Here is a 24,071-nt window from a genome sequence, read left to right on the forward strand (position 1 = left end):
CCCAGTCATACATTAAACAAAACCTTAAGACAGCCTGAACCATGCAAATGTCACAAAACACCACACCACATACCAAAAAATAACCCATGTCATACAATAAAATAAAACATTAAGACAACCTGAAACATGCAAATGTCACAAAACACCACATCACATACCAAAAATAACCCAAGTCACACATTAAACCAAAACATTAAGACATCATGAACCGTGCAACTGTCACAAAACATCACACCACATACCAAAAATAACCCCAGTCATACATTAAACCAAAACATTAAGACATCATGAACCGTGCAAATGTCACAAAACACCACATCACGTACCAAAAATAACCCATGTCATGCATTAAAACAAAACATTAAGACACCCTGAACCATGCAAATGTCACAAAATACACCACCACCTACCAAAAATAACCCAAGTCATGCATTAAAACAAAACCTTAAGACAACCTGAACCATGCAAAACTTTACCAAACAGTAAAAAACAAACGGTTACAACAATATCAACAACACTTAACACAAATATTTTCACCCCACAGATGCAGTAGATTGAAAAGTTGCTTCCTATCTTTGAGTTAGTGTTGCTGAAAAACACCCAGATCCAAATGTATATTCCATATTTCCATATGTAGTAACTAAGTGTGGACTGTCAACACGGAGGCACACATTGACAGTTGTGATCATGCGCAGATTGCATCACCTCTGCTCCACCATACTGATTACAAAACGGCCATTAGGGGGAGCCATAGTACAGTGAAATACAATGGGGACTGGGGAATAGCTATTGATTCACTGACTGAGTACTTTATTGGCAGAAGTGTAATCAGTATAGGATACAGTCAACCACATATCCAAAGGGATCACTGATAAAAGTCCTTGCTGTCTTGTTTCCATTCGGTCCAGGGTAATCAATTCATAATCATGGCATATATTATGATATATATATATATATATATGTGTAGGCCTGCATGTTGGGGAACAAAGAAGGGCTTATAAGGATGTGGAGGTAGTCACTAGACATAGGTCAGGGGGGCAATCTTTTTATTTTATTTTTATAAATATAAATACCTTGGAATACCGAGGTATAGATTATCAATATCGGCATCGTACCGTACTGTAAAATCTCATACCATGGCATGCCTAGTTTGTACCGTCTACCAGAGGGAAGTAGCTGGAAGTCGGTGCAGGGTGGATGAGACGGGGTCGTTTGCTATCTTGATAGTTTTTTTTTTTTTACGAAGTATCTCATTGTAGATACAGCCTAATTGCTGGTGTCTCTTCCCAATTATTTTTGAGGCTAGATTTACTATTCGCTGCAGCTTGCTTCTTCCTTTGACCCTTAGATTGCCAAACCACATTGCCATGTTAAATCACAAGACTCCCTCTATCAGGTTTTTATAGACTGTTTCCACGATATGCTTGCTCACTCTAAAAGAGTTGAGCATGCGTAGTAGGTGGAGACGTTGGTTACAAGTTTTAAAAATCTGTTCAGTATTTTCACTGAAAATGAGTTTGCTGTCAATATATCTGCCTAAGTATTTAAAACTGTCTACTACCTCCACTATTTGTCCACCATTTGTAATGGCCTGCACAGGTTCCTCTTCATGAATGACAAGTTCTTTTGTTTTTGTCACATTGATCCCTAACGAGTTTATTTTTTCTTCCCCGCACCAGTTCTGAAGAGATAATAGATATGCTCTGTATGCTTCCTCCCCACTGTCCCCCCCTTCCTCAGTAAGACAACTGAGACCAGTGCTTGCGGTTGAAAGGAAACGTAAAATCAATAAAAAGCTGGCCTAGTAAGATGGGGAGTTAGAGATGGTTTGCCAAGGGGTTAAGCAGGCTGACAATTGCATCATCAGTTCCTCCCCGACTTTTTATAAGCATATTGGAAATAATCTAAGCTGTTAAAAGCCATCGCTATAATTTGTCTGCTTATAACTCATTCAATACATTTTCCCAAAAATGGGAGTAAGAGCAATACACACACACACACACACACACACACACACACACACACACACCCAGCAAAATCAATAGGACAGTTCGCCTACACAAATCAGTGCATGCGCAGTTCAGTTTGAACAGATGGGGATGTGAAACCAATTCGAAAGCAGAACTAGAATCATATTGATCCCCCAACTGCCAAAGATGAAAATGCATGTATACATAATCAATATGCTGACCCAAACTGGCACAGATGAAACTGCCATCCTCATCCAATCTAATGAGATCATCAGATACCGGAAACTCCAATCAGCAAAATCAATATAATGACGTCATCAGATGCGGAAATGCCACGCCCACCCCCTCTAGGGAGTGCCTTCAGATGGGTGGTTAGGATCCCCCCTAAATAAAAAGGGTGGGAGGGATATAGGGTGCCTCTTACTACTACTAGAATGTGTCAAACTTTAATGGCTGATGGGCGGATTAAGACTTTGTTATTTAAATTGTAATTGTGTTTCTATGTAATATATTCAACCGATTCTAGATGACCTCGTTAATACTGTGTTGCTGTCTCTAACACACACAGACACACACACACACACACACACACACACACACAATCTCACTGACCAGTTTTCAAAGCCAGTGAAGTGCGACATCGATAAGTGCAGTGCTTGGTCTGTGTGTTGTGTGTGTGTGTGGGGAGGAATCATTTGGTATGACGTCTAAATTGCATGGGGAGGAAAAATGGCTGAAAAGCATATATTAGGCTGAGAGGAACACGGTTCTGCTTTTCAAACATGCTAGCGTACTCTTCTCTCTCTCTCTGTGTGTGTGTGTGTGTGTGTGTGTGTGTGTGTGTGTGTGTGTGTGTGTGTGTGTGTGTGTGTGTGTGTGCACATGTGCTGAGTGCAGCGGTAAAACTGCGTGCCATACTGTTAATTGCGCTCCATAGAACCAACGCACTGTGTAATTATTGTAAACATGGCTGTCATGTGTCTCCTTATGGCTGCCTGAGGTGCCTCTCTCTCTCTCTCTCTCTCCCCCTCTCTCTCTCTCTCTCTCTCTCTCTCTCCCTCATATATTGGCTCATCATGTAGTTATTGGACAAACACTCTAGCAGTGATTAGCCGACTATCAAAATAATACAGAGCTTAAACGTTTTGAACACAAAACTCTTTTGTTTTATTAAAGATGGAGTGACACATTTTTTGTATTTTTCAAGTTTTTCATGTGTCTATGAGGTGACAATACTTCATTAGACACCCTGGGGTCGTTTCTATGTGCAATGGTGTATTAACTTTGTATTTAGGGTTTCTTCCTGGAGAATGAACCCTTGACAGTCAAACGGGCCAATGAAATACAAAGTAATATTGTGATGTCACATCACACCATCAGCCCCTCCCCTAACCCCTCCCCCTTTACCATACAACTATAGCTGTGGGTGCGGCTTAAGTTCAGGTGGATCACCACCCATCACCTAACCTGACGCTGCCTGATGGGGGCGGTATTGGGTAACCATGTTCCCCAACACAGCCTTCATCTGGGATCTCTCAGGGAGTTGAGCTGACACCAATCCGTTCCGTACCGAACCAATCAGTGTGAGCTAAGGGCGGGATATGTGCGAAACCGGATGTGAAGCTATATAGACACGTCAATATGATTGGTTGTGTTTGCACGCCCACACGGTGATAGACAGACGGTCCCATCCAATCATCTACCAAGTATCTTGAAAAAAAGGAACAGCCCCATCATCGAATTTGCTTCCGCGATCCCAGATCCCAATAAGCTGTGAAAAAAAAATTTGTGTAGCAAGCTTCTTGGATCTGGCAGCATCAGGTTACCCATCACCACCCACCAGGCAAACCAGGCATACTTAATGAACTGGTGGGCGTGTCCACATAAAAGCATGATTTTAACAAATACTTCTTCTTCCTCCTTATATTATATATATATATTATAATAATACCTGATGATCATGTTTTAGGGTGGGAAAAAAATCGTGGCACTCCATCTTTAACCAAAAATATAATGAGTCATGTGTCACATGTGTTTCAAGGTCCCTCTGCATGCCTCGCTCAAGCAGGCCACACTGGACATTAAAGTCATTGTCACAGCAGGATATGGCGCTAAAACAGCAACAATTGGTCAGATGCTGAATGACCATGATGTCCATCTGCTCTCTCTCTCTCTCTCTCTCTCTCTCTCTCTCTCTCTCTCTGACCTCTAGTGGTGGAGACAGTCACAACAACAACACCATGATGCCGGTTCATTACCTTTGACCCAATTCACTATAGTAGAGACAGAGACGCTTCATATTCTCAGATGAAACTGTGACAGCATGGATGTAGTAGTAGCAGTGGTAGTGGTGGTGGTGGTGGTAGTAGCTGCTGAGAGTGCACATTGTCAAAACAATGACAATAGAAACATGATGTGTACTTCCTGGAACTATTGAGTCAATGTACGCATGTAGACCAGAGCGGTGCTCAGTGGTCTGAGGCACAGCTGGCATGTCGTCAAGACATGTCCAGGTGTGTGACAACAACGTGTGACAACAACCTAACCACACATTATCATTGCGTTAAAATACAACTTTACAAAAGGGTTATGAAGTCTATATTAATTCCCCATAGCAGTGCTTTGTGTGCACTCATTACTCAATATGTTAACCACTTTCAAGCTGGCATTCACTGTTCTGGGTCGGTCATTATAGTTGGAAATGTAAAATGTATGCAGGCAGGCAGGCAGACAGACAGACGGACAGACAGACAGACAGGCGGGCAGGCGGACAGACAGACAGACAGGCGGACAGACAGACAGACAGGCGGGCAGGCGGACAGACAGACAGGCGGACAGACAGACAGACAGACAGGCGGACAGACAGGAAGTGCTGGTTAATGACAGAGGCATTTCCTGAACAGAACGTATCAAACCACTGGATCACAGCACTGTGGGCGGGCCTCCACTTCCTACTTCCTGCTGAGAGAGAGGACCACACACACACACACACACACACACACACACACACACACACACACACTACACAGTCACACACACACACAGGAGGTGAATTAAGCGCTGTACCGTGGTCTAAGATGAGAAGATTGACTATTGGAGAGAAGTACATTTTGATTTGTCCTCAGTATTAAGGCCGGCCTATATTCATAGTCCAGTTCTCGGTGAAGAGGTGCATATGACCATACGGGGGTCAGTAAAAAACAGAGCGATGTGTTGTGTGTGTGAGCGGTGACCACCGCGGCACCACAACGTCATGTTGTGGTTCTCAGTGGTCAACCTCCTCACCGAAAACACTGCATGGACTATAATATGAATAGGCCTTTGAAGTGCAGTGAGTCGGTGGAACAACTGTTCAAACAGTATGGGTGCAGAGTCAGAGTCTTTGCTCAAGCAGGATACTTTGACACTTAGCTCTGGGGGGGGGAGCCCGGGATCTGACTGGGAACCAGCCACTCCACCCCTTGGACACTGTGCCGCCCCCAAATAGGCATTGTTTTTCCTTCATGAATTAACCCTAGAACACTAAACATACATTTTGTTTCGCCATCGCTAAACACGCGTCGCTCCAAATCCGGTGACGTCACCGTTCTCCGCTATTTTCTACTCGGGGAGGGGAGGGGAGGATCGTTGAACCAATAGGGGGCCAGCACCCGCCCCCCTCTAGAGAGTCCTCCTGACCAGAAATCACACAGGCCCTGTGACCTTTGACCCGAGCCGGCACATATAGGACACACAAGGTCCGTTTGACGTCGTTGCGAGCGTAATGGTAGAGGTGTGACGGAGGAATGGAAGTGGGTGTGACTGCAGCAGCATATCCCTGTATCATTGTGCATTCTAACTATACTGTGTATACACATTCAATACAAAGACTGAACACAATGGAGGGAGAGCATTGTCTTCACGGGTGGAAGTAGGCCATGCAGGGGAGAGAGAGAGAGAGAGAGAGAGAGCTTATTTGTTTCAAAGGATCATCTATTCATCAGAACTGTTTCTGACAGAAGTTTAACAATTATGGTTTTGAAGGCTTTCTTTTACCCCACAAGTTGCAATGAGAGAGAGAGAGAGAGAGAGAGAGAGAGAGAGAGAGAGATTTCACTGTATTTTCCTTATGTACACATCTGCCGCTGGCTCCGGGGCAGAGCTTGAACATGTAAACATAACTTCACAAGTTCAAGTTCAGGAGGTCGAGCCTTCGTTTTTTTTTTTCATTTTCCTTTTTTCCCGTGTTATGTCCCAAAAAGGAAGTTTGTCTTTCAAGTGCGTGCATGAAACACAATGCACACACGCACACGCACACGCACACGCACACGCACACAGAGCGAGTGAGTGAGTCCACCAACAATGGAGGTCTGGAGAGAATGAACTAGGACGTATACAGTAGGCAGCATGGAAGTAATGTATGGCTCTTTAGCAGAACATTTAGATACACATGAGAGGGGAGAGATGGGATAGGTAGGAGGGGAGGACAGACAGACATTTTAACCCATTCTGACCTGAGATCAGATTCAAAAAATGTCCCGACAGTTTTCTGAAAAAGCTATGGTTCTATGTCAGCCGTTCTTCGATTTAAAAAAAATAGCAGACCTACAAGCTCGTAGCGCGCCACTCTGTGGCGCGCTATGAGCTTGTAGATCTGCTATTTTTCAATAGCTAAAGCATAACGTATAATGCTAACACCAAAAGGGGTTCCCGCCCCAGAATGGGTATTACAAACACTCCAAAAAGTCCCTTTCGCCAACCCCACCTAGGATATGGATGCTGATGACACAGAGGAGAGAACAGCGCCCACAGAGTAACCGACAGGAATCGAACACGGGACCTTCTAGCTGTGAGGCGACAGTGCTATATACCGACTGCCTGCCACCCTCTACACAGCATTCTTGACTTTGACGCTTTCTCTCCATGTTCATTGGTCACAAGAGCAAACACAAACGACGTACCGTACTAACTATTAACTCCATTTGACAGCTTGAAAAGAGCCAATCTACATGTGCAACAACGCCTCGCATTGTGAGCGCCGCTTTCGCCATACTTATCTGTGGAATTGAGTCAAACTTAAAGTACTGGAATGCCTCGACTCTTACAAATCCACGTGCTTGTCAGGGAGCTGGTGGTGGTGGTGGGTGTGTGTGTGTGTGTGTGTGTGTGTGTGTGTGTGTGTGTGTGTGTGTGTGTGTGTGTGTGTGTGTGTAAAAAGTGAAAAAAGTACTCAAATGTTTTCCTTCAGTAAAAGTATACTCTGTTACAAGTAGAAGTCCCATATTCAAAATCTACTCAAGTAAAAGTACAAAAGTATCTGCATCAAAATGTACAGTACTTAAAGCACTAAAAGTAAAACTACTCTAGAATGTCCCATTTCAAAAATGTCTACACAATCTTTTGATAATAGCCGATCTACAAGTTCACAATGGGTCACGATGCGACGCATTGTGAACTTGTACATCGGCTATTTTCAAATGGCCAAAGTGGTTGATGTACATTTTCTAATCAAAATTAAAATCTCCAAAGTAACTATAGTAACTAAAGTTTTCAAATTATTGTAGTGGAGTAAAAGTACAATTTTGGGCTCGGAAACGTAGTAGTGGAGTGGAAGTAAAAGTACTGCAAATTTGACACACTCAAATAAAGTACACATACCTCAAAGTTTTACTTAAGTACAGCACTTAAGTAAATGTACATAGTTACTTTACACCACTGTACGCAATACAATACAACTGCACATTGGCTATACACGCATGCAATTATAATTAACAGTTGTGTCCGTGAACCGGGAACGGGAATCCATTTTGGTGTTAGCATCATGTTATGCTTTAGCTATTGAAAAATAGCAGATTTACAAGCTCATATCGCGCCACCGAGTGGCGCGCTACGAGCTTGTAGGTCTGCTATTTTTGAAAAATCGAAGAACGACTGACATTTTTTAGAATCTGATCTCAGGTCAGAATGGGTTCATCAGACCAGTGTGTGTCCAGTGGAAACCTCGTATGAATCTGATCTCAGGTCAGAATGGGTTAAATGGCATGGCAAGTCGCCTCTCTCTATAGTCGTGTGGGACGTTGACATTATCCGAGCGCATTCACCCTATATGGAACAGCCCCCATTCACGGCGCCAACAACAATGGCGGCTAACAGAAGCTCTGCTCTACAAACGGCTGTGGTAGAAATGTGCTTTGGCTGGCAGTATTGGGAAGACGATTACATCAGAGGAGACAGAGACGGCATTGTGTGAGCCACACGTATTTTCACATAACCCGTGGAGATGGATGGATGTCCCCGCCATGCAGAGATACCGGCTCGGGGGTGCATTGTCCGGAGTTGGCCTTCCGAAATGCTCCGTTTGGTTGAGGGACATTTGATTCCCAACCTCGTTGTAATTTAAAGGTATATTCAGTGATTTCACTCAAAAAACCTTAGGTTTCGTTTTTGGCTGTGGGACCCAGCCTTTCGTCCAATCAGGATAGAGAGTCAAAAACGAAACCTAAGGTTTTTTGACCCCCAGGGGTTAACTGCATGGGGACAGGGAGGAACTCCTTATATGGCCAGCACACTCTATAGTAGGGAGGATTATCACAACAAAACAAAAAAATAAGTGATATTTGAATTAAGTGAAATCACTGAATATACCTTTAAGGACCCCCCCCCCCCCTCGGTTTGAAATGAGTTAGACAGGGTGCATACATGGCCAGTTACAACTAACCCATGGCCGGGTTAAAACTCACCCGTGGCTCCCGACAAGTGCGGCAGGTTAAACCTAACCCGCGGCAGGTTAAAACTAACCTGTGTATCCCGACATGCGTAGCAGGTTATAACTAACCCGCGGCAGGTTAAAACTAACATGTGGATCCCGACACGCGTGGCAGGTTAAAACCAACACGTGGCAGGTTAAAACTCACCCATGGCTCCCGACATGCGTGGCAGGTTAAAACCAACACGCGGCAGGTTAAAACTAACCTGTGGATCCCGACATGCGCGGCAGGTTAAACCTAACCCGTGGCTTCCTGTGAGGTTAGGTTTAGGGTTTGGGTTTTGGGTCATGGGCGGCGGTGGCTCAGGGGTAGAGTGCCTGGATGGTAACCGTAAGGTTGCCAGTTCGAACCCGGGCTCCCCCAGAGTTACTGTCGAAGTGTCCTTGAGCAAGACACTGAACCCCTAATTGCTCCCGATGTGCTAGTTGGTGCCTTGCATGGTTTCCGCTGCCATCGGTGTATGAATGTGTGTGTGAATGGGTGAATGTAATGCACAATCTATGTAAAGCGCCTTGGATAAAGGCGCTATATAAATGCACCATTTACCATTTATGGACTATGCCGTCTGTCAGACCAAACACAATGCAGCCATTCCCCAGCCATACAACCTTTGTTGTGTTTGTGTCTCTCATCGCATCTCTCTCTCTCTGTTCAGTGTTTCCTATAATATCTCGCTCTACTCTGTAAACTATCAATAAAGGCAGAGAAGACCAAACAGAAATCTGGGCAAGTTTTGCATTTGTTCACCAGATTTTGAGTAACAACATCCCACCACATGCAAGTTAGACATGACTGGAGGAAAACCTGAACACATGGATACCAAATGATGGAAATGTGGAAGTAGAGCGTTCTTCCCGGGTCCTTCAAACACCACTGAGCAACTTCCATTGAAATTAATAGTGTGGGGGGGGGGGGGGGGGGGGGGGGCTGTCCTCCGCCTTCTACTTTATATATAACTAACTATATGGGTGGAACAGGGGGAGATAAAGTGAGGTAGATGTCGGGCGGAAACCTATATCTCCATATGTTTTTTTTTCTGATTGGCCGGAATGAGATGATGTATGATGATGTACGAGTGCGATGATAACAGCGCCCCTCACTTCACACGGGTGTGATTTAAAAAAAGAATAATAATAAAAAGGGTTTTGGACACCTCGACAGTAACCTCTCCACGTGCAGTCTCCTGCACGGTGAAACTAGTCCTTACAGCATGGGATAAAGAAAAGGTTTTGTTAAAGGCCAAGTCCCCAATCTGTGATGGCGCGCGCACACACACGCACACACCAGGGTTGTGTTTCCTAAACTGTTACGCAAAATGTAAAATGATGACGTTCTGGGTATTATTTTCATGTAAGTTTCATGCTGTTCTACATGCAGCCAACTAGTTCCCCAGAATTGCCCAGATCGTCTATATATAGACTACTTCTAGTTTCACCCGACCTGACGTCGCAGTTTACTGTGTGAAAGCCTGCATTTGCCGTCAGTCGTGTCACGCCTCGTGTCACACCACCATATATGGCCGTCTCCATATATGGAGACTCTACATCTGACCTCAAACCCTTGGATCTCCATATATGGAGCTGACCCGTTCTGACATTCCATATTTTGATCCCTCCCCACCCTAGATCCTTCCTCTTCGATGTCTCCATTTTGACTGACACCTGTCCATTCAAACTCTAGACGGGCCCACCCCAAAGTTATTAGTAGAGTTCTCAGCAGGCCCGAAAAGTACCTGGGCCCTCATCAAACTCTGTACACTCAAGAGAGCCCCCGTGGCCACCCTCAGATCTCCATACTGGATGGAGCTGACCTGTTCTGACAATCCATGTGTTGACCTCATCAAACCCTGTACACTCACGACACGCTCCATATATGGCCAGTACAGAACTCTGCCGTCAACGAGGTGGATGCGAGGTCGCTTCTCGCCCTCAGGGCGTCTAAGGTCTCACTCACGCCTAACGAACGGGTAGACAAAATAGGAAAGGGCGCACACCAGTGTTGGTGAGGTGCTGGCCTAAGGCAGTAAACAAGTAAAAAGGAGAAAAGGCCTCACACTCGTAGCCACGATGCTGAATGTTCATTATAAACCAACGTTTCGGCCTTTCGGCCTTCTTCAGGGAATACGATCGTATTCCCTGAAGAAGGCCGAAAGGCCGAAACGTTGGTGAGTGTGAGTGAGGCCTTACTGGTATCGTTACAGCAGGGCTCGACTTTACCAGCCACATTCATTTTAATAGGGTTATGCGTCATGCTTTAAACGTGGTGTCGTGCACCAAAAATAACAGATCTGCAAGTTCACAAGGTGTCACAGCGTGACATTAAAGACCCAAGATGTAAAAGGCTGACGGTCCGCTAAAAAAAAAAAGTTAAACGACGGAGTGCGTGCCGTCTAAAGCGGACTCGAGGGGGGTGGGGAATTTGTTGTCACTGCATGCTGTTGTATGACTCACCAGCCAGTGAGGAGCCCCGACCGGGAGGACATACTGTTGTATCCATACTGACTCACCAGCCAGTGAGGAGCCAAATGAAACCATTTACGCTCTCAAGAGTTACATTATTGTTAAACCCTCTGCATTACGTCAATTACAAGAAGTGTACACATCTGATGAGAATGTAGAAGAATTGTTATTTTGATAAACGTTTGCCAAAAGCATGGAATTGTGTGGATCGGTGGTTGTATGGCAATCACCTGCACTACAATACTTCACCGTAAGGCGAAGTATATTAAGCCCTACACACACCAGGTGCGCAGCGACGCGGCACAGGCGTTGTCGCGCGGCAACGCCTGGAAAATAGAACGGTGGCGTATCGGAGCGTCAGAGGCGTGAACGCGCGTCAGACGGAGCCGGTGTGGGATAGGTTCATTAAAAATAACGGAGGCGGCTGTTTTGACGCGTGACGTTCGCAGACGGTGTGTGTAGCCCTTTAGTCACCTATGGCGAAATGATAAACCCTTCAAATGTAGCCATTGTGTGCATGTTTCTTGGGCTTCGTTGAATTTCCATCACAATGAGTCTAGAGGAATGGCGAGATATTTAATTTATACGCAAACGCTTCACAAACAAGGCCCTGTTTTTCCACACACACACACACACACACACACTTTGTGTGCTAGGAAAAATAAAATAAAAAGCGAACAAATGGAAAAAGTAAAATCATATCATATCAGCTATTAGCATGTATACGCTGCTTAGTGGATGTTTTTGTATTCAGACTATATTTATAGACGCCAGTGTTTCGTTGGAGGTGAGAGGTGACTCCGCTGCTGCCCGCACAAACAGTCAACACAGCCTGCAGCGCATTCCCTCTAATGAGTTTCACACACGCGTTGAACATAAACCCCTCTCCTCCCCTCTCATTAGAGGAGATATTAATACAGTTCTATATTTATCTTAAAAAGAATACTGATGCACAAAGAACAATAACTATACTTCCTATGGGTCAAAGTTTTAGGGCAGTGGTTGGTTCACAAACTATGGGGTCCTGGGACCCTCCAGGCACCTCGGGGTAACCGTGAGAGTGTACAAATGGAACCAAATGAATCCTGGTCTCTAAACTGCCTCCCCCTGGCCAGCCGGGGCACCTGATGGAGGGGAAAAGGAACTGGTTGGAATGACGTGTTCCTTCCACGCGCTACGTCCAACCAGGGAAACTCCCCCCTGTCAGGTGTAAAGGAGCAACTTGAACACTATGCATGAAGGAGGCATGAGTTAAGTCCGTTGCTCTCCCCAGGTTGGTGGAGGGTGTGTAGAGCCCAGGATCACATTAGATAATTGACACAGGGGTGAAGAATGGGTTACAAAAAGAAATACCAAATGGACCTTTACATATTTTCCATTCCCCGAACACGCTGTTCTCGTCTAAAGGGACCCCAGGAAACGATACTTTATTTAGCAGTTTTCTATGAAGACCGTTCTCATGTGAAAGGGGCCTTGAGTGTGTATACATGGAACCAAATGGACCCTTACATATCTGTAACTCTGAGAGTATACAATATGAATGGAACCAAATGGTCCCTTACTGGTCTGTAACTCTGTTAGGAACAAGCTGTAACTCTGAGAATGTTGGAAATTGCCTTTTTCCCCCCCAGTGTCAATTATCTAATACACTTCCTCTGCCAACCTGGGGGGGCAGCGGACTGACCTCATGCTTCCTTCTATGCATGAGGAGTCCAAGCTGCAGGGGGAGGTAGTTTTGAGACCAGGATTGCTGCATGTTACCATTACCATCTTGTCGTGTGTGTGTGTGTGTGTGTGTGTGTGTGTGTGTGTGTGTGTGTGTGTGTGTGTGTGTGTGTGGGTGTGTGTGTGGGTGTGTGTGTGTCAGGGACAAGCAGTTCTATGGCGAGACACTTCCTGTCGTTCGCTTGGCATAGGAAATACCAGAGTTAAGACTCACTCACACACACACCACACACCACACACACACACACACACACACACACACACACACACACACACACCAAATTCCAGACACGTGTGTGCGTGCATGTTTGTGTAACTAATTGCAGGGCAAATATATAGCTGGACATGCTGTTAAACCCAGCTGTTGAGGGTGATATCATATTTTTTTTGGATATTGGTTTGAGAGTAATTAAAGGAAACAAGGAAACAAAAATAAGGGGACCCATAAAAATGGGTCTACCCCAGCAGTGGGTTCCTCATCCTGCTTCCATAATATGGTCTCTCTCGGGCAGAGACGAACCAGTGCTGATCGGCCTCTGGGATCAACGCGAGACGATGACGTATTGTAGCTGTGCAACAGCGCAAATGTATACACAACCTAACAGGACTACAACTCGAAAGGATTAAACGGAGATATCAGATTTTTGTCCCGCTGCTTCGGGTTCATCGTTTCTGCTTGAGAGAGACCAGATGCAGGTACAGTAGGAAGAGGGAACTTCATGAACTCAATACTGCCGCAATCTGGCGGAGTCAGGTTATACAAATGTGCCAACGAGCCACAAATGGGTCCCGACTCCCGACCCAGTGTTTGGGAAATAGTGATCTAAAACATAACTGGCAAAAACTCATCACATTTCATCTCTCAAAGCTCTGTTTAACATCAACTGCTGGAATAATGGCAGCTTTAGAGAATTTAATGAGGGCATTATCTACCCATTAGTGTTTGTTTGTTTGTGCTCTAACTCTCTGCACCTTTTTGTGTGTGCGTTTGCACGCGCATGCGAGAACACTTGCATAACCATAAATGTGAGGACCCCAACTGTCTCCTCAAGTATTAGTAGAATTAGACAAAAAGATTAAATGTTTGTCTACCAATTAGAAAAGGACTTGAGTTGGGGTTAGGGTTAGGAGATAATATGGCATTTAGAAGTTAGGTTTGGGGATTACAATTTACAATTTAGGCATTTAGCAGACGCTCTTAGTCCAGAGCGACTTACATTAAGCAATAACAAAAAAGCATGGGAATACATCGCATAAAAACATTTATCAAGAAACATGCGTAAGCTAAGAAAGTAACAGTGGAATATCTATATAATGAAGCTATACATATAAACTATACATCTATACTACTATGCTATACATATGTACTATGACGTGCTATGACTACATACAATGCAATTATAGTGCTGTCTACATAACATGCTATAAGTCTGTATCAAATGCTATCTAAGTCTACAGAAATGCTATCTAAGGGGGTGGGGTAAGTGCTATGGGCCATGATGGAGTCTGAAAAGGTGGGTTTTCAGACTACGGTGGAAGATTGGGAGTGATGCTGCAGTTCTGACTGCAATGGGAAGTGCATTCCACAGTTTTGGAGCCAGAAGGGAGAAGAGTTTGGGACGTGTGGAGCGTTGTCCCGGCGTTTTTAGTGAGAGTACTTCCAGCTTCCCTGCGTTGGCTGATCTGAGTGCGCGGGAGGGTTTGTAGGGTTCGATCATACTTGCAAGATATGGGGGAGCCATACTTTTGGTTGCTTTGAATGCCAGCATCAGAGTTTTGTATTCTGTGCGGGCAGCGACCGGGAGCCAGTGGAGGGAGGGGAGCAGGGGGGAGACATGTGAGACTTTTGGCTGGTTGAAGACCAAGCGAGCTGCTGCATTTTGGATCAGCTGGAGAGGCTTAAGTGCACATGCTGGTAGGCCAGTAAGGAGGGAGTTACAATAGTCGAGTTTTGACAAAACTGGAGTTCTTTCTGAGGTATTTTTGGAGTAGTATGGAGAGGTTCCATTAGAAAGATTAGGTCACATCTCTGGAGTAGTATGGAGAGGTTCCATTAGAAAGATTAGGTCACATCTCTGGAGTAGTATGCGTGTGCAGAACCCTCCATCATTATAATTGTTTATGTTCCTCTGCACTTTGCACATTCACTTCCCTCACGTGTGTGAATTAATGGAGTGGAGTCTCTCTCCTCTCTCTCTCTCTTCTCTCTCTCTCTCTCAAAGTAGGCCATAAAGTTACCAAAAAAACTGTACCGTCACGCAAACCTCTTTTCTTTCGACACTGTATTATGAAAAATTAGGGACTTTTTCCATTATACAGCATCACACAAAAATCTGCTATTTTTGAATTGAAATCCTGAAAAGTAACTCTGGTGTTACTTCAGTAACCTCCGTTTATCTAACCGAATGGAGCTATGAGAATGGCTTATGGGGAGTGCCATGTTGTGGCATGACGTTTGGACATATTTAGCCTCAGCCGGAAGGCGAACCCGGGACCTATATGGATCCGATTGGCGCGTGCGTCACCAGTCGGTCAAGAGCCAGCACCATAATAGCCTATACAGTAGTGGTAATCTCAACCTTTTTTCATATCAATGGACCCCCATGGGGGCTCCATTTGGTTTCATTTTACACTCTCAAGAGTTAAGGATGTATTGGTTTTCCAACTCTCCATCATTTAGCTACATGGGGACGACCTGGGAACCCCTCAAACAAGGACCACTGGTGGTCCCCGGACCACTGGTTGAAAACCACTGGCCTACAGTATTTCACCCGAGAGCAACAATAGCCTAGTCCTCCTCCTCCCCGCCCACACCTTCCTCTCATCACGCTGTTAGAGTGTGTGAGGTTGTTTCCTCTGTGTACATCATAATAATGGTACACCTACGCAGTGGTATGAATGGAGAAGACATTAAGGCGTAATGGTGTACTGTACCTACAGAACCACTGTCTCTTGGAGCAGCTCTGAGTGCTAAAGAAACTATTAGAGGCGAAGCACAACAGCGCATCACACACACACACACACACACACACACACACACATTTAACATCTTTATTTGAATTCACATTTTACAAGAAATTTCTTGAACACAAACAATAGTGGATGCGCGAACTTGAGAAAACTCTACAACAAGTGCTTCAGATACAGATCACGGGTACAGAAAGCATCGCATTCTCCATATATGGCGACTGCCAATTATTGCAGACACTGAACAGAATTTTGCCGATGCCTTAGCTCTCGGCTTGGGCATGCCTGCAATCTGCAGGCCCCTCACGACTGATTTGTGGACATTACCGAGGCTTCCAAATATGAACACAAGTAGTTTACATCTGTAGCCAAGCTGTATAATAGCATCCTTAAGACGCTGGTACTTAAGCACCTTGGTAAGGAATGCCTCTTCCATACTGTGGTCAAATGTACATGCCACACACACACACACACACACACACACACACACACACACACACACACACCTTCAAGCTCGGATGAAGGAAGATCAGAGCTTAATTGGAAATCGGTTCTTGTCAAGCGTCAGGTGATTGAGTCAAACTGCAGCGCATGTATCAATGTGTGTTGCTTTGTGGTATTTATTGGCGTATAACTGTATGCCAGGGTCAGAGACTGAGCATATACGGTACATTTGAATATGTTGTCTTACACTCCTTCCTAACTGTACTGTATTGGATGGTTCATTAATGTATATGTTACACTCCTTCCTAACTGTACTGTATTTGGATGGTTCATTAATGTATGTTACACTCCTTCCTAACTGTACTGTATTGGATGGTTCATTGTCTCCACCAGGCCGAAGGCATGGGGGGAGAGTATGTTTTGCACTCCGTCCGTCCGTGTGTCCGTCCGTTCGTGTGTCCGTCCGTCCGTCCGTCCGTCCGTGTGTCCGTGAGCAGCTAATCTCGGCCACTGTTAACCCGGTCGATGCCAAATTTTGCACACACACTCCCTGGATGCCAACGATGAACCTCTGCCCCAAACTTTCCAGAACGGCCTGTTATAGCGCCACCAGGAGGCCGCTTTGTGCAAAACAAGTTTTTGCACAGTACACCTACAGATTTTGTCCAAACATCACGCAAATTGGTACACAGTCTCTCTACAGCCATTCAACGAAACGGGTCTTTCAGATTTCTCACACTCCATCCTGATTGGTTAACATTGGCTTCCAAAGTTCACAGGAGTGCTCAGTTTCAAACAAAATGCTGCAAATCATGAACACATCGCGTGATTTCCCTGAAATTGTGCACCCACATTCCCACTAGGCCGAGGACCAAATGCCACATGAACAATTTCAACTCAGCCTCAAGGTGGCGCTATAACTGGCCGAAAGGTGTTTTTACCTCTAACTGCACGGATCTGTGGATAACTTTGTATGCCAACTCCCTAGAGGCCAAGGACAAACCTTTGTCTGGAATTTTTCACATCTGCTCTTTATAGCGCCACCAGGAGGCCCACATATGTAAAACACATTTTCTATTATTACTCCTTCAGATTTTATCCAAATTTCACGCAAATCGGTACACATGATCTCCATAGTCATGTGATCAAGACAGGTTTGTTTGATTTCTCATATTCCATCCTGATTGGCCACGATTGGCTCCTACAGTTTTCAGGAGTAGCCCGCTTTGTACAAATCGCCACAACTCCTCAACGCAGCGTCCCATTGCGATGAAACTGTGCACGCATATTCCCACTAGGCTGAGGAAGAATCCTGGTGGAGACCTGTGCCCAGAAGGGCACTTTTTCTAGTTAATGTATGTTACACTCCTTCCTAACTGTACTGTATTGGCTGGTTCATTAATGTATGCTGTCCCTTTCAAATAAACAAAGAAAGATGCATGAGCTTTTACTCATTAGCACTGAGTTTGGGGAGAAGGGCAAAGGTTTGTCTCGTTAGTTGTTCTTCGGTCTAACTATACCATTTGAGGTTTGTGGAAAAGGGCCTATTTTAAAACCCTTTTAAACTATGGTTAAGAGTGTCGTCCTTAAGGGGGCACGGTGGCACAGTCGGTAGTGCTGTCGCCTCACAGCTAGAAGGTCCTGGTTTCGATTCCCACTGGGGACGCTGTGGGCACTGGGGGCGCAGCGTCATCAGTGCCCATGGCCGAGGCGGGGTTGGCAAAAGGGCCTTTCTGTGTGGAGTTTGCATGTTCTCCCAGTGTCCTCTAGGGTAGGTACCCTCACAAAAAAAATGCAGTAATCCTGGTCTCTAAACTACCTCCCCCTGGCCAGCCGGCGCGCCTGATGGAGGGGAGAGGAACTGGTTGGAATAACGTGTTCCTTCCACACACTACGTCCGGCCGAAAATAGATACCCCATCTATCCTTCAGCCTGGGAGGTGAGGGTTCAACAATCCCTCAGCAGAATCATACCATAGACTATAACATTGGTACCAAATGTCTCCCTGCTTGGCACTGAGCATCAAGGGTTAGGGTGGAGATAAGTACCTGCGACATGCTAGAGTCATGTCCAGGAACTGTACTTGTATCACTAGGTTCACGGGCCTTCGTCCTCATACACCATTATGGGAAACAAACAATTAAGCAATATTAGCAGCATCGCAGGCGTGCATTGTTAAAGCTGCTCGAAGGCAACCAATCAGATTGCTTCCTCAAAACGACCTGAGAAACATATCTCAGGAACCGTTTTGCTTCCCAATTGGTGATCTACAAGCTCACAATGAATCGCGTCGCAATGCATTTATGACAGCCTTTGAAAAGTCCATTCGACGATTTCATATTTTGTTCCAAACCAGATCGTCTACTTTCACAATAAATAGCCGGCTATTTTCACCGGCTTTGTCGAGATCGATACAAATACTTTATTAGTTACGAGGTAGCCTAGCAGGTACAATCAGACATCTAGGCCAAAGGGTAAATATGAAGAAAGAAAAAAAGTCCTGGGGACTTGTTTCCATTGTGATCATATGGGTCAAGTGCAAGGAGCTGGAATTCCTTTGCTTCCTTAAGGCCAGTTTAGTTTTTCTATGGAAGTCTTGTGTGACTCTTCCTGTATTGCCAGCGGGCAGTGCCCTCGGGAACCTAACAGCTCCGTGTACTGAACAAACATGGCGTAGAGGCTACAAACTCTGATTTCACTGTCTCACTTCGACCCCTCCACCCCATCTATCCTGTCAGAAACAAGCCGTTTCTGACAGTCCAACACCTCACACACATTTTTTTGAACATCCTCCAGGTTATTTTAGGACAGGAGTTGAGTTGGTGTGGGTCCGTGGGGATATGGCGTGCACGTGTGCGCGTGTGTGAGTGCGTGCGCGTGTGTGTGTGTGTGTGTGTGTAGAGCGTAGAGAGGAAGGGGCGTGGTGGGCCGGCAGGGGGAAGCATTCAAACAATGGACTTCATTAACATCAAGTCAACTGAGCGACTCACACAAATGGACAAAACAACTCAGGGGGATATCATGTTTTAAGCAAATCGTTTCTACCGTTATTAGCAATGTATAAAATCCTCAGTCTTGCGGTTTTCCCCTGTTATCTTCTTCTTCTTCTTCTTCTTCTTCTTCTTCTCGGAGACTTACGTGGAGTTCTGCTGACGTTTTGATTCCCTCCAAAAGGAGCTTCAGGAGAATGTTGATCACAAGTGAGTGCCTCTCTGCTTGTGTGTCTCTGCTGCTTATTTTCTTAAATGAATGAAAAGGTTGTGAAAAGAGCAATCTCTCAATGCGTGGCAATTCACTATGTAACTTTTTTTTAAAGCAACGGTTTCGGACATACAAGGATTCCACCCGACAGCAACATTTTAATAAGCTGCGTGTGCCTCGACATAGACACAAATGACACACTAGAGAGATGGAGTCGTCGGAGCCGGTGCGTGTGTATGTGAGTGTGTGTGTGTGTGTGTGTGTGTGTGTGTGTGTGCGTTGCAATTATTTTCCCTTTAATCACAATTGACAGCAGCGCCTTGATGAAAACCATTAATGAGATGATTGGCTTAACGAGGACTGTTTAACGAGCACTTAAGGAGGGCCTTGATTGAGTTGCGACGATGAGACGAGATGGAATACGGAATAAGCGCTATCGGGCCTCCGGCGGGATATGGGTCCCCCCACGAATAGAACGCAGTTTGAGAGTGAATTGACGACGAGGGAAAGTTGATAAGCTGGTGAGAAAAGTGAAAGAGAACGGCATTATTGTCTGCAATAAGTAATAATAAGTGATATAATTCACATTAAATTGAATAATGCCGTTTAGTGATCTAAGGAAAAAGGGGTAATTGTATTAATAATGAAGGGAGATGCTATTATGCTGGTGAGAGATGCAGCTATAACGCCGTTATTGTTCATGGTATTAAAAAAAAAGGTCTTTGTAAAAATAATTCACATTAAATTTAATGATGCAGTTCAGTAATCTGTTCAAAGGGCCATTTTATAAATGATTGAAGGGAGAATTCAATACGCCGCATATGGAACCGATATGACATCCATACTGTTAATGTTATTGATTCTCTTCCAAAAATAATTGTTAAATAATTCATATTAAATACAATAATGCAATCTAATGAAAGGAGTAATTTTATTATGGAAGAATCAACCACTTAATATTTTAGTCTTAGTCTTTTGTGTGATGCTGTAGTGAGATAAAAAAAACAAAAGTTTGAATTTGTAGAAAATAGATTTCTGCCCAACAGAAATATATACTTAGTTTACGGGGGTCCCTCAAGGCCAGTGGTGGAAGTACATTTACTTAATGTTTAGGTATTTTTTTTTATTTACTTGAGCAATAGTTCCAATACTTTTACTTCTACTCCACTACATTTTGGATCCAAATATTGTACTTTTTACTCCACAGCATTGTTTTGAAAGCTTTAGCTACTATAGTTACTTTGTAGATTTTGATTATTACTACAAAACATATACATTTAACCACTTCAGCCCTATTATACATTTCGGCCATTTGAGAATAGCCGGTCTACAATCTCACAATTCGTCGCAATGTGACACATTGTGTGAGCTTGTAGATCGGCTATTTTCAAAAGATTTGTATACGTCTGAAAACTTGAAATCTGGACCTTCTGCACAATGAGTATACTTTTAACTTTTTGTACTTTAAGTGCATTTTGAATTCCAGACCTGTAACAGAGTTACAAGTATTAATGCAGTATTGATACTTTTACTTTTATTTGATACATATAAAAAGAAAAAGAGTACTTTAAACTAACGTTCAAGTGGTTAAATGTCAAGTACAACGTAATTTTCAATCCTAATGGAAACTGATATTGTCTCAAGTCTACCTCGTGACATACTGCTTCTTAGGAGGGAAGCAAATTTGGACCCCGTACGGGTCCAAATGCTCTCATTTCACGCTCTCAAGAGTTACATTATTGTTAAACATCCGCATTACTTAATTTACAAGAAGTCTACACAATTCGAGAATGTAGGATTGCAATTTTGATGAACGTTCCCCAAAAGCACGGAAGTATAGACAAAATGCAATCTTATACCCAAAACAAAATAATATTTTGCTTTGGGTATTAATGTCATCAAATAAATGGTGGTCCGTGGCTCAAAAGCCGAATTAAATAGTGGGCGTCGAAATGAAACGGGTTGAAAACCACTGGTCTATACACCCAGATCTCTTTGGCGAAAAAAATAAAATAATTGCTGATCTGCAAGCTCACACTAATGTAGATCATAGATATTTTCTCAGGAAAATCTTTGCCCAGAAAACAGGAACACTCCCGTTTCAAGTGGGGGTCGAGTGGGGTCTGTTTGAGGACACAACAAGGATCCCGTTCAGGCTATATGCATGCGAAGAGGAATTCGGAGAACTCTCTCCGGTTGGACTGAGACCTCCGTTGTCTCGGAGGGCCGTGGGCCACGGCGAGATATGAAGATAATGCTGCCGCCGTTTGGAGCTCCGTGGAAAAAGTCACAAGACTTGGGAGAACAGAGGCTTGTCTTTAAGCTATGCTGAGCGTAGGAGGGGGGCTCGTCAATGTGTGTGTGTGTGACTGTGTGTGTGTGTGTGTGTACTTGTGCGTGTCTGAATGTCGCCACAAGATTACTTATTGTTGCTCCTCTGGCGCGGTATCTTCTTAGAACAATGACATTTAAACAAGTGGCGCGTCGCACTCAGAATGACAATGAGTGCGTTATCTTCTTTATTTCATGTCTTTACTAGAAAGGACAAACATTTTGTCTGTCCAGGCTTCGTTGCTATATGCTAGAATTTGAAAAACAGACATTGTGGCTCAGTCCACACGTACTGTACATGGTTGAAAGCTCATGAAATGTAGATGACAAGATCACCACATAGTCATACTGACGGCCTCGCCTCATTGGGTGCCACACACACTGCCTAAGCCAATGGGAGTGTAGAATGATTGCCTGCCTCCAGTCCTAAGCTATGCCACACGCACCGCGAAAGGGCCAACTTCCACACCGCAACGAGCAAGCTGTACGACCCGCAGCCTCGAAGCGGCAACAGCTGCTAATGTTATGAGCTGGACAGCAGGAACGCCGTCAACAAAACACAGTCATTGACCCACTCACAGAACATCGGAAACTAACGCAAACAACAGCCACGAGGTTGCGCCACAGAAACATACGTTACTAAAATCATAATAATAATAATATGGGGGGAAAACAAAGACTAAAGGGGGACAACGGAGACAGTGCCTTTTTCATTGTATCATTCCTTGTTTCTTAATAAACTGAGCTTTTTCGTTTTCATTTTCTGAGGCCTCACTCACACCTAAGACACACGCAAGACACACTTGTGTCCTGTGTCTTCTGTGTGTTATGGCCGCCTCAAAGCATTTCCAATGGGAGTCATTATGGTTTCATGACGCAACCTTGTTGCATGGCTGTTGCATGGCTGTGTTCTGGAAAAAGTTACGATTATAAATATAAATACTCATGTGGACGGAGCCTGTCAGGACAAATTTCCTGGACCTCACAAGAAAAATTGTTGTTTTATACAGTTTAAAGAAAGATTTTGGGAGTTATACCCGATTGATTCTTACTTGTGTGTTGGTGTGACTCGCACACCATAAATGACGGACCTACAAGCTCACAGTGCATGGTGTTGCTGAGCTTGTAGAGATCTGCTCATTTCGATGTGAAACCAAGTGTAAATCACATCCCCCCCCCCCCCCAAAAAAAGGTAAAGAATTACCTTCATAAGATTGTAGTCTGAAAATATTGATGCCCTCACAAGCATAATACTACCAGTGTGTGTGTGTGTGTAATGTTGAGAACACTTTATTTTCCAAGTAAATAAATCACACTTTGGTCTGTGTCTGAAGCTATATAAGCGGTTAGGATACCCTTGACACACGCATGCACGCACACGCACACACGCACACACACACGGAATTGGGAGGTTGTGGGTTTAATCCCCGCTAACAGCCAGTGATGTGTGTGCTTTGCTGACAGACTGTCAGTTATTCCAGCATTTAGGGATACACAGTGAGGGCTAAACAACCTTCAGTGTTCACATCACCTGATTTAGCAGCACGGTGGTGGGCGAGTGATTAGAGATACTCTGGGGTCAGATTGCCTCCAGGAAACAAACGAGAGAATCAGAAGTTAGATAATGAAGGATTCATACGTAGTCAGGGCAGATATGTATATCTGACAAATACAATTTTTTTTTTTTTTTGAGGGGCACCAGCCCCTCCTATATCCCCAGCTTTGTGTGTACCCCATAGCAATGATTTGAGGATAAAATCACACCCGTTTGAAGTGAGGGGCGCTCTAATCACTGGACCTTACGGTAAGCACCACTCCGCTCGCGCACCTCCCCCGCCCCCACCCCGATGCTGTTGCTATATGAAGGACAAGTGTGTCCTACTACCGGAGGACTGTGTTATGTCGGCGAGGAATAGAAGTATTCATATCAACAACATCCATACTATAGTAATGCCATGGTGAAACGTTGCTCCTGCAACAGTGCTTCATAGGTACCCAGAACGCTTGGGTCATTGTCTTTGTATTCCTTCTCCCGTGGGTGCGTATACATGCACATGTCAATACTTACAATATGGAGGTGGAGGAGTATGCCTTATGGGTTTTTAGCTGACAGGCCCTTTTTATGTCAATCAATCAAGTCAACTTAATTCAAGTGGCGCTCAACTCAAACGGTCTTTTAAGGATTCAGGCGTGTGCTGGGTGCCGATTCGCAGGGAACATGTAGAAAC

General features: G+C 44.5%; 1 protein-coding gene across 5 annotated transcripts in view; it reads left to right on the plus strand.

The window, feature by feature from the left end:
• The first annotated feature begins 19,298 nt into the window (after nucleotides 1-19,298).
• Nucleotides 19,299-24,071, plus strand: part of LOC310858582 (rho GTPase-activating protein 7) — a 45,042-nt gene continuing 40,269 nt past the window's right edge. For 4 of the 5 annotated variants that reach the window (XM_083764756.1, XM_083764758.1, XM_083764757.1 and 1 more), the window contains exon 1: nucleotides 19,299-19,511. In XM_083764756.1, coding sequence (XP_083620882.1) covers nucleotides 19,499-19,511 — 13 coding nt within the window. In that variant the 5' untranslated portion in view covers nucleotides 19,299-19,498. Of the gene's footprint in view, nucleotides 19,512-19,828; nucleotides 20,034-24,071 lie in introns of those variants that run through there. The other variant, XM_083764760.1, reaches the window with a different exon arrangement.

This window comes from Protomyctophum parallelum (assembly GCF_964188405.1).
Source record: "Protomyctophum parallelum genome assembly, chromosome: 1".
Classification (NCBI taxonomy): Eukaryota; Metazoa; Chordata; class Actinopteri; order Myctophiformes; family Myctophidae; genus Protomyctophum; species Protomyctophum parallelum.